Consider the following 13,838-nt stretch of genomic DNA (forward strand, 5'->3'; position numbering starts at 1 on the left):
ATTGTGTGTGTATTCCACTCTGCTCCATTACTAGTCAAGTTTTCCTTCAGGTCTTCATCTCCTATTGCTTTCTGTACTGAAACAGCTTTCTTTATGGGCTTCTCATATCCAGCCTCTCACTCCTACACATGCATAGTGCTGCTCGCCTACGTACAAAGAAGCATGCGCACAGCACCCATCCACTGGCTCATCCAAATAGAAATTGCCCTTGTTTTTAAAAGATTCCATGGACTTGCTCCAGCGTGCAATAACTGACACCATCCCCGACTTTGTCTCCCTATGCTCCTCCTCCCAGCTTTAGCATTTTCCGCCTTCCTCTCCATCCTTTCACACAATTTCACCAAAATTGGCAGACGAGTCTTTTTCTCTGTAGCTACTGCAATCTGAGATAGTGCTCCTGCATCTATGCATCCTTGACTACACCTCTTTTCAAGTTTCATCTTAAAGTCTCTTTCCAGCTGGTCCATACTTCTTAGCTTTTTCCTGTCTGCTAGTGGTTACATTGATACTCCATAAAGAATGTTAGGATACAATTTGTATGAAAGGTGCTGTGTAAAATAAAGTTGCATTGTACCAACTAGCCAAATATAAAAGCAAACTGAGCCCCAAGGTGGTGTTTTAGTTGATAGATTTCCATATAAAGTTTGTTCAAGCAGCTTTATTAAAGTCTCATATTTGCTTTATTCAACTGGAAATGGACAGTTGCACAAGAAGAATGTGAAGAACCGTCAGAAAGTATTTAAAGATCTGGAGAAGCGCATCTGTCTAAAGGAACAAGCAAACTACAAACTCAGCCAGGAGCTGCAAGAAATGCTTGTGTCTGTTTCAGAAAGGCGGCACATCTTTGAAGCAGCTGGTGAGTCCCATTCTGTAGCACGCTCTAGGTCACAAGTAAAAGACATTCATAAAATACAGCTCCAAAGCTGGTCAGTTCTACTCTCCATCAGCAGCACTACAGGGACAAAACACTGCCAGCAGCAGATTTTTTGTATGTTACATATACACAGCTGGTATTGCCCTGCCTAAGAGAGCTATTTCAGTATCCATCAGACACTAAGGAGATGTCTAGACTTGAGATTTTTGCTCCTGTTGTAACTCAAGTTAATTAACTGTTGTTGGTATAAGTTTATGAAACTCCACTGAAGTCGTAAAACTACTCCCATTTGCATCAGCAGAGACTTTGGTACAATGCCTTTGTCCTCTCTAAAAAATAAATTCATCCCTCCTCCTCTCACCATTTGTGCCTGGGCAAAACAGAAGTAGCAGTACACTGCAAGAGCAAAAATTTGTCCCCAAGTGTGAGCTCTTTTGAAAGTTTACCCCAGACTGTACAATACTTGTCACTGAAATAATATATGCCCTGGGGCAGGGCCTACAATAATAGGTTTTTCTCTGATATGAACTATTTCTGATATTTTGCTTTGCACAGACACACAGCTGATTTCTGAAAAAGCTGCAAAGGACCATTACCGAGATATTGTGCAGCGACGACAGCTAGTGGATCTTGCAAAAGAACAGGCTCAGGAGATTGCAGTTCTTCAGGCAGAAGTTGAAAGGCTGAGAATGAGAACATTTCCTGCCCTTTTTGAAACAGAGTATTAGCAGAAGCGTACTTCCACCAACATGAACGCATATGAGTTCATCATTGCTTATCTCCTTTGCTTACCGTAGATACATCTCTCCACAAAAGAATTGATTTCTTCCTTTATTTACTATTTTAAAATATTTTACTAGACTGAGTATGAAAGCTATTTTGTACATTTTATACCCAATTTTGGTGTGCCTGTTGTAAAACTGGAATTTATGATTTCACAGCTTAATGACAGACACGTGTTTATTACTATAGAAACAGATGTTTTGAACAACATAGTCACCTTGTGTATTCTGTGGTCAGCAATGTACGTTCCTATGATGCTGAAGAATGGAAGCAATTCAGAAAACCCTGAATTGTATTTACTTAAGAAAAAGATATAGGGCAAAACTGTCAAGTAGTATAACTAAAAATAGTTTTGTTGAAAATCAAATTACTAGTATACATGTTGAATGAAATCACAAATATACTGATTATTTAAAATAAAAGAGATCATCATCATTGCTACATGATACCATCATAACAGGCAGCATTAGGTGCACTTTACCTTGATTATATAATTAAAAAAAACAACACTACTGCTTCATTTAACTCCCAAGTCTTGAGTTCAGGATCCCGTATTTTACCTCCTTAGTTGATGCCATCGCACACTGAACAGGTAACATCTGTCATCACAGGAAAAAGACACGTAAAAACAGTGCTGAGAGCAGTTTTTTCAACTGCTGTAATTGACATGATACCAAGCCTTCCACGTTCAGAATTGTGTAAGTGAAGTATGAACTGTTTTTCAAAACTCTTAAATTCTGGAAGATACAATTTAAGTCTACATACGCTGTTAATAATTTTGAATCCTAAAGAGTTGAACATCTTTTCCTTTTTAAACCATTATTAGATCATCTTATTTCTGCTCTTAAATTTTATTCCACTTCACTGTATTTAAAAAAAAAAAAAATCTTACAGTCTGTAGATTAAATAAGCCTCATTATAGCTACCCTACTGAACTCTTCTTAAACAGTTTCTACTATATGCCCCACTAGTGGAGTCCAACTTCAGATGGCATGAAATTTCTTCTCACACCACTTCTCCCCGCAAAAGAGATGGGAAGCAGATAAGGAAAAGAGGAACCTTTAGTAAATTCTACCATGTGGTTTAAGATGGACCTGCACAGGAATTTCCTGCCATTACAATTTCCCCCCACCTGTTCTAAATTGTTTCTTCCCTCATCTTTCCTAGGAAATATGCCTCAAGTCAGAGCCCCATTCCAAGGTGACATCACTAACAGCATTAATACTTTTGTTTAGGAAATACTACTTTTGTTATTAAAACTTCTCAATTGCTTTTGCTGCCTCCTTCTAGATCTGACTTCTGTTTATTGCTTTATCATTTTAACTATGATTCATAAGTAGTCTAACTACCCCTCCATGGTTCTTCCCAGATTTCTTACCTCGTACCAAGTCCTCATCAGGAGGCAGGGGTTGAATTCCAATCTAGCAGAACCGAAGAGCCCTAGGAGGGCAGCTAATCCCTTCTGGATGCCCCATCTTCTTACCCAAGACACTGTTTCAGCTCCTTTTTCATTTTGGTAACTACACAGATTATCAAATGATTTAATAATAAACACTGCTTATATAAATTCCCAGTTAGCAGTAAAATTCACCTTCTACCCAAGAGGGCCTTGCTGCAGAATTTAGGTCTAGTGTCACCTGATAAACAGGAGCATGGTAATCTGGAACAGCAAAACAAAAATATGCTACTTCTAAACTCAGATTTTTCCCGATTTCCCTGCAGGTACATCAGAAGTGTCTCAGTGTTGAGGAAGGGAGTATAGATTGTCACATGTACAATAAAACAAAGTTACAGCAGATTAGGAATCTGTATGTGTACAACGAATCGGTGCATTCTGGAGGTATAGGGGGCAGCTGGGGTTCTTATAAACTTACACTGGATGAAAAGTGTTTCAAAGTAAAAAAAGAAATTCAGTGAAGAAAGTAGCTAAAATAAATGGATTGTCAAGGAGGAGATAGTCAACAGGGAATCAATTTCTCTCACAATCTCTAATTAACATAATAAAATACCACTCACAAATTAGAACTAAAACCTAAAAAGATGAAAATGGCTTTGGGATTTACTAAGAATAATTGCAGAAATGTCAATTAAATGCAGCCATTTAAACATATTAGACACAGTTCTGTTTTTGTTAAGCACCATAGAATATGTATTGCTTCTAGTATCACAAGAAATAAAGCCATGCACAAAAACTCAATATGCTTCAGTAATTGAGAATATGCAATGTGATTACACCTGAACTTAACCCTTAGAAAGCTCGCATCAATTGACTGGCAAACTGAAGAAACTTCCAGAATATGTATGTGTTGAATTCCTCAACATCTTAGTCTTAACTAGAAAAAAAACAGTTAACTTGACCCCATTATATCAAACGAGAATGTACAGTGTAAAAATGATATGAGAAGATACAGCCCGCTGCTTAATTACAATATTACTAGATTTCATTTTCTTATTTCACTAATGGCAATTTTCTCAGTAAATAAGTTTCTATCATATAAGTCAAGAGATAATCCTTTCCAGAAAACTACATAAGCACAGTCTATTACAACAATCCACTACTGAAACAAACTATCATGATGGTTTAATACTTATGATGCAATCAGTTGATATTTAATCTTTTCTGAAGACTTTTTTTTATAACCGAGACCTTTGTAATGGTAAATTACATATCTGTAAAGTCGTCTTCTGCTCTGCTGTAGTGTAGTAACTTGTCTTCTAATCCAAAATTGTCTATCAACAGAGTGAGGCTCAGTTTACTGCCATCTGTAGACAAAGCTGACTGGAGTTCATAAAGCATCAAGTGGGTGCTGCATCTCCATTTCGTTATCAAAGACTGCAATTCTGATGGGTTATTCTGAAACGGTGGGGGGAAAGGTTACTTACTGAGTTGCAGAAATTATAGAAAAATAATACTTGGAACTTTACAGATATTTATATAACTTAATTAACTGAAGGCGCCCCAAAACAATTACAATAAAAAGCTATATGCAGAGAGAATTTCTGCCTCCTCTGGAGTGGAATGCAACAATTACTTCTGTAGTGGTGCTGTCCAGGACAAGAAGTGGGAAAACAGCTAATCCACTTAAAACTATGTGGAAGCTTAGGTATGAAGAATGTAATTAAGTGAATTAGAATTTGACCCCTCATCTCCTACAAAAAGTTGCATGGATCTTTATCATCTACATATAGGATCTCTGCACTTTCAGCAGTACAATATCCACAAACAATGATGGCAAATTAAGTTGTAATCGAACAGAGAAGTGCTATCTCGTGAATCAACACTGTTTTCAGCAATACCTAGGGCTGCATCAACATTGGCAGCATTCAGACCCAAGAACCTAACATGGTGGAAAAAAAGGGCCAGTGCCTTGTCTGTGGTTGTTTCTATTAGTAGAGCTGTACTGTTAGTAAATTGCACATCCAATTTTGTCTAGTGTAGATAAGCATTGGTAGTCTCCCAGTCAAGTGCGAACACTTTTCACAATAAAAGACAGAGGTCAAGAACAGTTAAAGATGTATTTGAAGTAAACATCAGGTTTAAAAGTCATTCTTAAAGAGCTACATTATTTTGCATTATTTTTTATTGCATTTCTTTTAGTTTGGATGATGAAAACAGAACAGTCTTTCATTTTGGTTTCTCATCAGTTTCAATTTCAGGTTCTCATGTATTAGCCCAATGCTGCAATCTTTAGGCTTGAAACACTACTAAGGAATGTTTTCGTTTTAAAAAAATATTTTTCCAATAGAATTTAAAAGAACACACAGAGAAACATTTCTACTGGAGTTGGTCACAATTTTTTGAATTTTGAAATTAAATTTAAAACAGAAAAACAAAAATAAATAAATCAACCAACTTTCTTCCCTGCTTTTTGACTAGCTCTAATTTCTGCTGGTTTTAGGAGTTTATAAAAATGTCTTTTTACAGAACCAAAATTTGCCCTGATATTGTCCCTTGCCTGGCACCATTTCAAAAAACATTAAAAGACTTAGAGCTGAGATAGTGTGACCTATTCAGAAACTTTTCTCACCTTGGACCTGTACATCTTGACCAGTTTGAGTCTTCGAAGCAGCTCTTCCTTCTCTTGAACCTGCTTCAGCAATCTTAATTTTTCCTCCAGTAGTTCTTGTTGACTAAGGTCAGCCCCCAACACCACAGAGTGTGGAGAATTCTGAACAAATCTACAGCAATGTCTCTCCTGTAAAGGACTACTCAAACTTATATCTGCAGCACAGTTCTTCTCCAGGATTTCACAACTATCTTGTAATCTAGAACAGGCTCCTTTTGCCAACAGAGCCCCTTCTTCAGAAGTACTGTAATCTTTTTCTTCAATATCTACTTTAAGGCGTTTTGCCACAGTGAAACTGGAATTAAACGAACGTCTTGCTTTCTTTAATCGCTCCTTAAGTGTTGTGCTCATTGGCTAAAGAAAATGACAAAGGAACAAAAAAAAAATCAAACAATATTTTGGCTAATATAAACTGTTTATTTGGGAGAAGTAAGAACAGAAGTGACTTTAATATAAGTAGCAAGTTTACCAGTTCAATTTTTACAGTATATGTAAACCCCACTATAAATGTAAATTTTCACAATTACCACTACATATTTCACAAATGTGACTGAGCAGTTATCTTCCTCCTCTCATGTATACCTACACACACTCCCTCAGCAGCTAGATATAAGAAAGAGTTGTGGCTCCAATTTTCCTCACTTCATCTCTCAGGACTAAATCCTGCTGTCCTTATTCAATGACTCCAGGAGAATTTTCTTTAAGGAAGTACAACTATCCTAATTGTCAAAATTTAGAAACTGTTACAGGTCAGTATGTTAACATCACTGTAAAAAAATCTCAGCATGGAAATCTACTCCTGGAGGCTTCAGAACTAGAGGGAACTCAAGATAACTACTGGATCAATAGCACAGCCTTGTAATTTCCCCCCACCTTTTAGTTTCAATATTGCTCACAATGTGCTATGTACTTTCCAAATATAAAGCCTAGCATGAACTCCCCAAAGTAGGAAAAGTAATAGTTAAAAGAAAACTACAATGTGATATATTTGGTAGTACAATCACTATAAATATAATTATAAAGAAGTAAATCAGTAAGTTTCTGGAAATAAAAACCAATAATAATTTTTTTAAAGAAACCTCTGCCTACATGACCAGTTAATGATGCAAAGTAGGACTGAAGGAATCCTTTCCTCCACTGGACAGCACTGCAAGTCAAGCATTTCAAAGTTATTTGTAAGGCAGATCCCCTGTTTTTTTGTTTAAGGGAAAAAACACAAATCTGTAAGTACTAAACAAAAAATTAAATGATAGAATTCAGCTTATAGTAGCTTTGAAACTGTTTTCAAGTGTTTTCTACTAGGAAAATTCTTGCAGGTCTATTCTGCAGGAAAGAAAGCTGCCTCACTGAATGTAAACACAGATATATCTAAATACTGCTTTAAAAATCAATTCAACATATATTCTTCTTATGAGCCTGATTTTGCCACCCTGACTCAAATTGGGTAGCACTCAAAATCCAAACGGGACTACTTGCACAGTAAAGTACTACTCAACATGTGTACGGGTGAAAGCATTGAACCATACTAAATTAATTTAAAGTAATTTAAGTTAACTAATTCAAACATAATATACTCCTGGGGAAATTCTGCACCACTGCACAAGCACAGAGTTAAGGTCCCTTGAAGTATAATTGACTCTGATGGGGAGGCGAAGGGAAGCCGCAAGAGAGGTCACGCTGCAATTATACCTTTCACCCAACAGGGGCTGATGTGCCAGAAGAGAAGGCAGCTGGCTCACAGGCTGGAGCAGCCAGCTGTGGAGAAGAAGGGAGCAGAGGTTGCCTTTCTCGCAGCACTCTGCCCATGAAGCCAGGTGAGAAGGCACAGAATATAGGGGAGACAGAGTGGAGCTGCTGGCGGGTGGGGGTGTTTGCACAGACTGGGGTTCAGAAGGGCTAGTGGGGCGCATAGGAGCTAGTGGGGCAATAACACTGAGCCAGGGTCTGAATGGGAGTGGGGGTGCAGATATGCCTGGCTGAAAGGGAGATGCTAGGGGTCAGCCAGGGTCTGCATGAGGGAGGCTCCCTAACTCCTTAGCAGTCCCTTCCCCTCAAATAAAACTGTTCCATACTTCTCCCACCCACACCCAGCAACCCTCCAGTTTTATTCCCAGGCTCCTTCCCAGCAATTACTTCCCTTTTTCTTAGCTCCTCCATTACCCTGACTCCCCCAAGCCTTTGCACTGCTTCTGAGGGGTGAGGGAAATACGTTTCTGTATTGTAGTTTAAATGAATTATTACTCAAAGTTCTGTATTAATATGCCTAGTAAGGAATCTATTTATCAAAAAAATTTTCCTGAATCTTTTTTGTTGTCTCTTTTATTACGGACCTGCTTGCTAACAGGTATTTTGAAATAAATTACCAAAATAACTGAAACTGGCATTATTATATTGTGTTATTTTGACATATAAAATATGCAGAATTTTTTAAATATTGTGCACAGAATTTTTATTTTTTTGGCCCAACGCTTTTAATTTTTTGGCCCAGCATTCCCCCAGAAATAATAATAGGCATCTTCCACTGTTGCAGTTCTCCAGCTGTAATGGTTATCCCAGGTTGCCAGTCCTCAGATTTCTGTTCTATCTGAAACAAGCATTACCACTATTTCTACTACATCAACCATTGAACATCACTGGACCTCAGACATGGTCATCAGAAGAATCAAATAAGTGTCAGGCTTGCGGCCAAGAGACATTTATAATCCAAACTGCTTTTTAAAGACCAAGGCCACCATTTTAGAGTGGTTATGGTTTTGAGTGCCTCAGTGTTAGAGTGACTAATCTGAGGTACCTTACAGGGCTTAATTTCAGAAGGTGGGTGCTCAGCACTTCTGAAAACCCAAAGTCACTGAATTCAAAAATCACTAGTCATCCTTGAAGATCTTTGCCTACTATTTTATATCCTTATAAAATATTTAAACAATATAGTTAAAAGACACTTATCACAATCTGCCTATGCTGGCCAGGCCCCTGTTTTAATGTGTGCCATGGTCAATTTAACATCACTAACACGGTGCATGCAGGGGCATTACAGCAGAGAAGGAATAGGCAATGTAGAGCTGAACATCATAAGACCTAATACATTGCATTTCTATTTTGCATAGAGTTTTTCATACAAGCTGTGCTCCAAACTTAGAGTTAAATAATACCAATTTGATTTCAGGTATGATGTGAAAACAGATAGGAAAGTCAGCATGGAAAGCTGTCAGATGCAGCGAAGGGTAATGCTGTTATAACTGTGGTATGACTGTGATGTGACAGACTAAACTAGTGCTAAGTGAGCAAAGGGGGGCAAGGTCGGGGAAGAGTGGGCTGGAGCAAGGGCAATGTGATTGTATTATTCTGCCTGTACTTTGACACATACAGAAGCAGCAGCACCATTCTGCATATGCTGGAGCCCAGAGAACTGAGACTTGGAGCCTTTTGTACAGATGGGAAGAAGGATTTAAAAAAAGTGAGTTTAAATAACGTCCTGAATATCTTTATAGGTATTTATAAGGTTTCTATCAGCTTTTAGCTCGGCATTCAGGGTGTGCAGCACTTAATCCATGTCATAATCAAAGCACACATACTTGGAGAACATTACCCATTAATTTTAATTCTGGGCATAAACTATCTGTTCCCACATATATTCTGTCAAAGTATTCCATAGACCGCCAAACATCAAGTAAAGTTTGCTCACTATTGGTGTTGCAATACCTAGCTACAATGGGAAAACCTCACTAATAGAATGGTATATAAAAGGTTTTCATACCTTTTTCCCTGAGCCACTGCTCTGAGGAGCTAGTGTCCCACAGTCCTTTGGAGTACTGCACAGTGATGTTGATTTGTCTAACAATGGTGTTTCCATCTCGAGAATAAGTTAATATACTGTAGAAATAATACAGAAACATATTAATATGAAGAATAGACATATAACTTGACAAGTCAGGTCTTTTTCCCTCTGCTTAAGGTTAGAATGTGATGAAACAGGACCACCAAGTGGCCAGGGAAACAAGTTAAAAGCAATGGTAAGAAAATACCAACACTAGGCTATTTTCCAGTTGTTCAGTTTCCAAAGTCATCCGTTTATATAGGGCCTTATTCTGCCAACCTAATTTCCATGGAGTCGTACATTGGTCTGTGAGTAGCCCTCTTTATTACAATAGGACAGCGTTTCCCAAACTTCTTTGGCCACGAAACACTTTTTAGCCTATTACGGAACACTTACAATATTATTTTGTAGTCGTTTCATTTTCAAATAAAAAATTGCATTAATTATGCTCAAATATAATTTTACGCCATGATATTCAATACAAGATCTATCAATAACCGGAAAAAGTTTTATGTTAAATTATAGTCATTCAAAAAGAGTTGTAAACTACGCTTCAAATATGCAAAATTTAGAATTAAAAAAAATTTAAAGACGCTTTTTTTTAATTACAATTCTTTCATAGAACACCTATTCACATCGTGCGGAACACAGTTTGGGAAACGCTGCAATAGGACAAATGGCAGTACTATTCAGTAGAAGGTTGGCAAAACTTGGCCTTTATTGTTAAGTTTTGTCTATTTATTTGTCTCTTTGGTCTTAATGTAGGATTAGAGATAATATACTGCATAGAAAGAAGAAAAATTAATATAAAATTAATATGGTTTCCAGTCTCCATCATCAGCCTCTGTCATTTGCACCAACACTGGTGGGCTCTCTCAAACTCGCCACAGGCAGTGAGTGGCATGTATTTATAAAGACATGGAATCTATTATCATATGCTCGGAAAAGGCTAGATCCTGCTATATCTTACTCATATGCATAATCCTCACTGCAAACGGACACCCCATCGACTTCAAAACTTGAGCAATTCTTACTACTTGTCTGAGTAAGGATTACTCCTATGAGTAAGGCCTTGAAGAATCAGTATCTTGGTTTGGCCATTTCTCACCTAGAGATAAAAGGTTGCTAAGAGCCACAGGATTTTTATTGTTCAACTGTACAAGCAATTAAGATTATTAAAAAAATAAAACAATAATTATATATACAGGGGCTCTGAAAATAATCTAGTATCTTCTTTGAAGTGTGATCCTTGTAGGCATGCCCCATGGATAAATGTATTACTCAAGTAAATGGAATTTTTAGATTAAAATGAAGATGCCCCAATTTGCTCAAAGCACACTGATTAACATGGTAAGTAGTACTTCTCCACACATACCAACTTTACATTGATTTGACAACATTTAATTTAGTTTATGCAGTGTAGTGTAGCTGTGTCGGACGATATTAGAGAGACAAGATTAGTGAGGTAATATCTTTTATTGCACCAACTTCTTCTGAAGTTTTCTTCTTCTGAAGAACAACAGAAGTTGGTCAAAGAAAAAAAAATTAACTCTCCCACCTTGTCTCTTCAATTTAGTTTGGCATTTCTGAACCACCTGCTAATGCCCAACATGCAGCTGGGAAGTTGTCAGTTATGCCTTCCAATGCCTAGAGACTGATATTAGCAGTTTACAAACAGAATAGAGAAGCCTTTTAAAATTAAGGATATTTAAACAAGTTACATGAGTAGTGTAAGATTACATGAGGTACTATCTCCCCACAGGCTGAGGGCACCAAAGCTGCAGCTCTCCAAAACCTTACTGTCTCAAAGAACGAGCTACAAGGGAATCCAAGTCAGATCTGCATGGCTGCATAGACAAAGTATTAGCCCTTATTTGTCTTACTGCTAAATCAAATCCATATTACCTTGTCATTCAAGATTCAGCACATAGCATTCTATTTTAGGTTAATTTTCTAAAAGGCTGTTAATCATGTGTCTTAGCAAATAATACATTCTGAAAATGCATTTTCAGAATGTAACAGTGATAAGTTATTTTCAGAGCATGGGGTAAGTTACTTCATAGTTTGAGCAAGAGGCTAGGAAAAATTCACATCATACCTATACAATATTTCACAGATAAGTAGTGAGTCTCTCCCCACTAAGCAACAGAACATTTTAAAACCTGAAAACAGCCTTCAATAGAGCTCTCAGTCTTTCTGAAATCCAATGGCTCAGTTAGCCTTTACACAGGTTAGTTTTCTTCAGGAAATAATTTATTCTACTAACAAAAAATTTCCAAGGGAATTTCCAATCTGTAATTGCACTTCTCCACAGGTCTCTGCAACTCTGCCCTGCACAGTGAGAATCCTCCCCTTATGAATCAGGATCAATTTTATTCCCATGCAAAAACACCATTTAACATATAAAAACAGCTTCTTCCATTGTAAATGAAACCACTGGGAAGTAGGGGAGCAGTAGCTTTTCCTCAGCTCTGCCACTGACTCCCAGTGAGGCCTTGGGCTAGTCCCTTCTGTGCCTCAGTTTGCCCTATGGCACAATGGAGGTAATGCTGTTTACCTTGTGAACAGCTTTGAGATACACAGTGGACAAACACATTATCAGAGATAGTTATTACTGTCATTTCATGCTCAGCGAGCTTTGCGCCCTGATTAACCAAGGCAGAGCTAGGGGACAGACCATAGGCAGGGTCACTGCTCTCAGCAGTTCGTCTGACACGTGGTAACCCCTGCCCCCCACATACTGCCATCCCCTGCAGGGCACAGCCCCCTCCCAGGCAATACCAGTGCTGGGGTGTGCGGGGAAATCACCCCATTAACACGGGGTAACCCCCCCAAGCTGCCATCCCCTGGAGGGCACAGCCCCCTCCCAGGCAATACCAGTGCTGGGGTGTGGGGGGAAATCACCCCATTAACACGGGTAACCCCCCCAAGCTGCCATCCCCTGGAGGGCACAGCCCCCTCCCAAGCAATACCAGTGCTGGGGTGTGGGGGGGAATCACCCCATTAACACGGGGTAACCCCCCCTCAAGCTGCCATCCCCTGGAGGGCACAGCCCCCTCCCAGGCAATACCAGTGCTGGGGTGTGGGGGAATCACCCCATTAACACGGGGTAACCCCCCCTCAAGCTGCCATCCCCTGCGGTGCACAGCCCCCTCCCAGGCAATACCAGTGCTGGGGTGTGGGGGGAAATCACCCCATTAACACGGGTAACCCCCCCAAGCTGCCATCCCCTGGAGGGCACAGCCCCCTCCCAGGCAATACCAGTGCTGGGGTGTGGGGGGGAATCACCCCATTAACACGGGGTAACCCCCCCTCAAGCTGCCATCCCCTGGAGGGCACAGCCCCCTCCCAGGCAATACCAGTGTTGGGGTGGAGGGGGGAAATCACCCCATTAACACGGGGTAACCCCCCCCCAAGCTGCCATCCCCTGGAGGGCACAGCCCCCTCCCAGGCAATACCAGTGCTGGGGTGTGGGGGGGGGGAATCACCCCATTAACCCGGGCCCCTCCCACCCTGTACACGCGGAGGTGGGACTCGAAGGGGCTGGACTAGCCCCCCGTAGCTGGGGCCCGACCCCCAGGCAATGGGGGACGGGTGGCTGACGTGACCCCCTCCGCTGCGAGGGGGGAGAGGCTTTCCCCTCGGTACCTCACGCTCCTCAGCGGGCCCCCCCCACCTGACGCTGCGGCCTGACGCTCGCTCGGTCGGGTTAAAATGGCTCCAGTCCAATCTCCCGCTCGAGGGGCGGGGGAGGGGCCGGGCTTGGGGGCGCGAGCGCGGAGAGGAAGGAGCGGTCGGGCGCGTGTAGGAAAGAGAGATTCCGAGGCCGCCCGTCAGCTCCCAGGGGGAGAGACACACGGCGTGCGGTCGGGCGCGCGAAGAGAAACTCACGTCCCGCTCTGCGGAGTGGCCACCGGCTGGGCGTGGCCAGAGGGGGGGAAAGTCTCGACTCGCGGGCGGGCGGGAATGAAGAGAGGGGAAGGGGGCAGGGCGTGTGCACACACATAGGACGTGGGGGGGAGGAGGGTTGTGGAGCTGCCTGGCCCAGGCTAAGTTGGGAGGGGATTTTAAAATACCTAGAGGGGGAATATTGGGGGTTTATTTCTAGCCCTCCCCAGCATCATGCAGTGCCCCGCAAACCAGGGGGACACCCTTATCTCCCCCAAGCCAGGTAGCTGGTTATTCAGTGACATAGGGGCAGCATCAAAGTCATGCAGCTGGGTGAATAATTATACCCCTGTCCCCATCTGACACTCACTCAGCTTCCCAGTTGGGCTACTGTCCACCCCAAATGCTAGCA

General features: G+C 40.8%; 2 protein-coding genes across 6 annotated transcripts in view; one reads left to right on the top strand and one right to left on the bottom strand.

Annotated features, from left to right (window-relative positions):
- CFAP43 (cilia and flagella associated protein 43) overlaps window positions 1-1,602 on the top strand; it is a 97,207-nt gene extending 95,605 nt beyond the window's left edge. The window contains exons 38-39 of the mRNA XM_077823220.1: window positions 703-856; window positions 1,430-1,602. Coding sequence (XP_077679346.1) covers window positions 703-856; window positions 1,430-1,602 — 327 coding nt within the window. The remainder of the gene's footprint in view (window positions 1-702; window positions 857-1,429) is intronic.
- SFR1 (SWI5 dependent homologous recombination repair protein 1) lies at window positions 587-13,452 on the bottom strand. 5 transcript variants are annotated; one of them, XR_013346739.1, is made up of 5 exons: window positions 13,187-13,306; window positions 9,479-11,869; window positions 5,686-6,078; window positions 3,036-4,511; window positions 587-2,256 (listed from the first exon to the last, which is right to left on the bottom strand). XR_013346739.1 is itself a non-coding variant. In XM_077823222.1 (4 exons), the coding sequence occupies exons 2-4, from the start codon at window positions 9,572-9,574 to the stop codon at window positions 4,320-4,322; spliced, it is 681 nt and encodes a 226-aa protein (XP_077679348.1). In that variant the 5' UTR covers window positions 9,575-9,594; window positions 13,430-13,452; the 3' UTR covers window positions 587-4,319. The 5 variants fall into 5 exon arrangements, 4 of the variants coding, with proteins under 4 accessions (XP_077679348.1, XP_077679349.1, XP_077679351.1 ...); XM_077823222.1 differs by lacking the exon at window positions 13,187-13,306 and adding an exon at window positions 13,430-13,452 and having other exon boundaries at window positions 587-4,511; window positions 9,479-9,594; XM_077823223.1 differs by having other exon boundaries at window positions 587-4,511; window positions 9,479-9,594; window positions 13,215-13,315.
- Between the last annotated feature and the right edge of the window lie 386 nt (window positions 13,453-13,838).

The sequence above is a fragment of the Eretmochelys imbricata genome, chromosome 7 (genome assembly GCF_965152235.1).
Source record: "Eretmochelys imbricata isolate rEreImb1 chromosome 7, rEreImb1.hap1, whole genome shotgun sequence".
Taxonomy (NCBI): domain Eukaryota; kingdom Metazoa; phylum Chordata; order Testudines; family Cheloniidae; genus Eretmochelys; species Eretmochelys imbricata.

What these genes read in the sequence shown, in the direction of transcription:
- SFR1 (XM_077823222.1), bottom strand. Translation starts at nt 9,574, where the DNA reads ATGGAAACACCATTGTTAGACAAATCAACATCACTGTGCAGTACTCCA. An exon ending in GCAGTGGCTCAGGGAAAAAG is followed by an intron (nt 6,079 to 9,478) that starts GTATGAAAACCT and finishes CATTTTCTTTAG; the next exon opens with CCAATGAGCACAACACTTAA. An exon ending in TCAAGATGTACAGGTCCAAG is followed by an intron (nt 4,512 to 5,685) that starts GTGAGAAAAGTT and finishes CCACCGTTTCAG; the next exon opens with AATAACCCATCAGAATTGCA.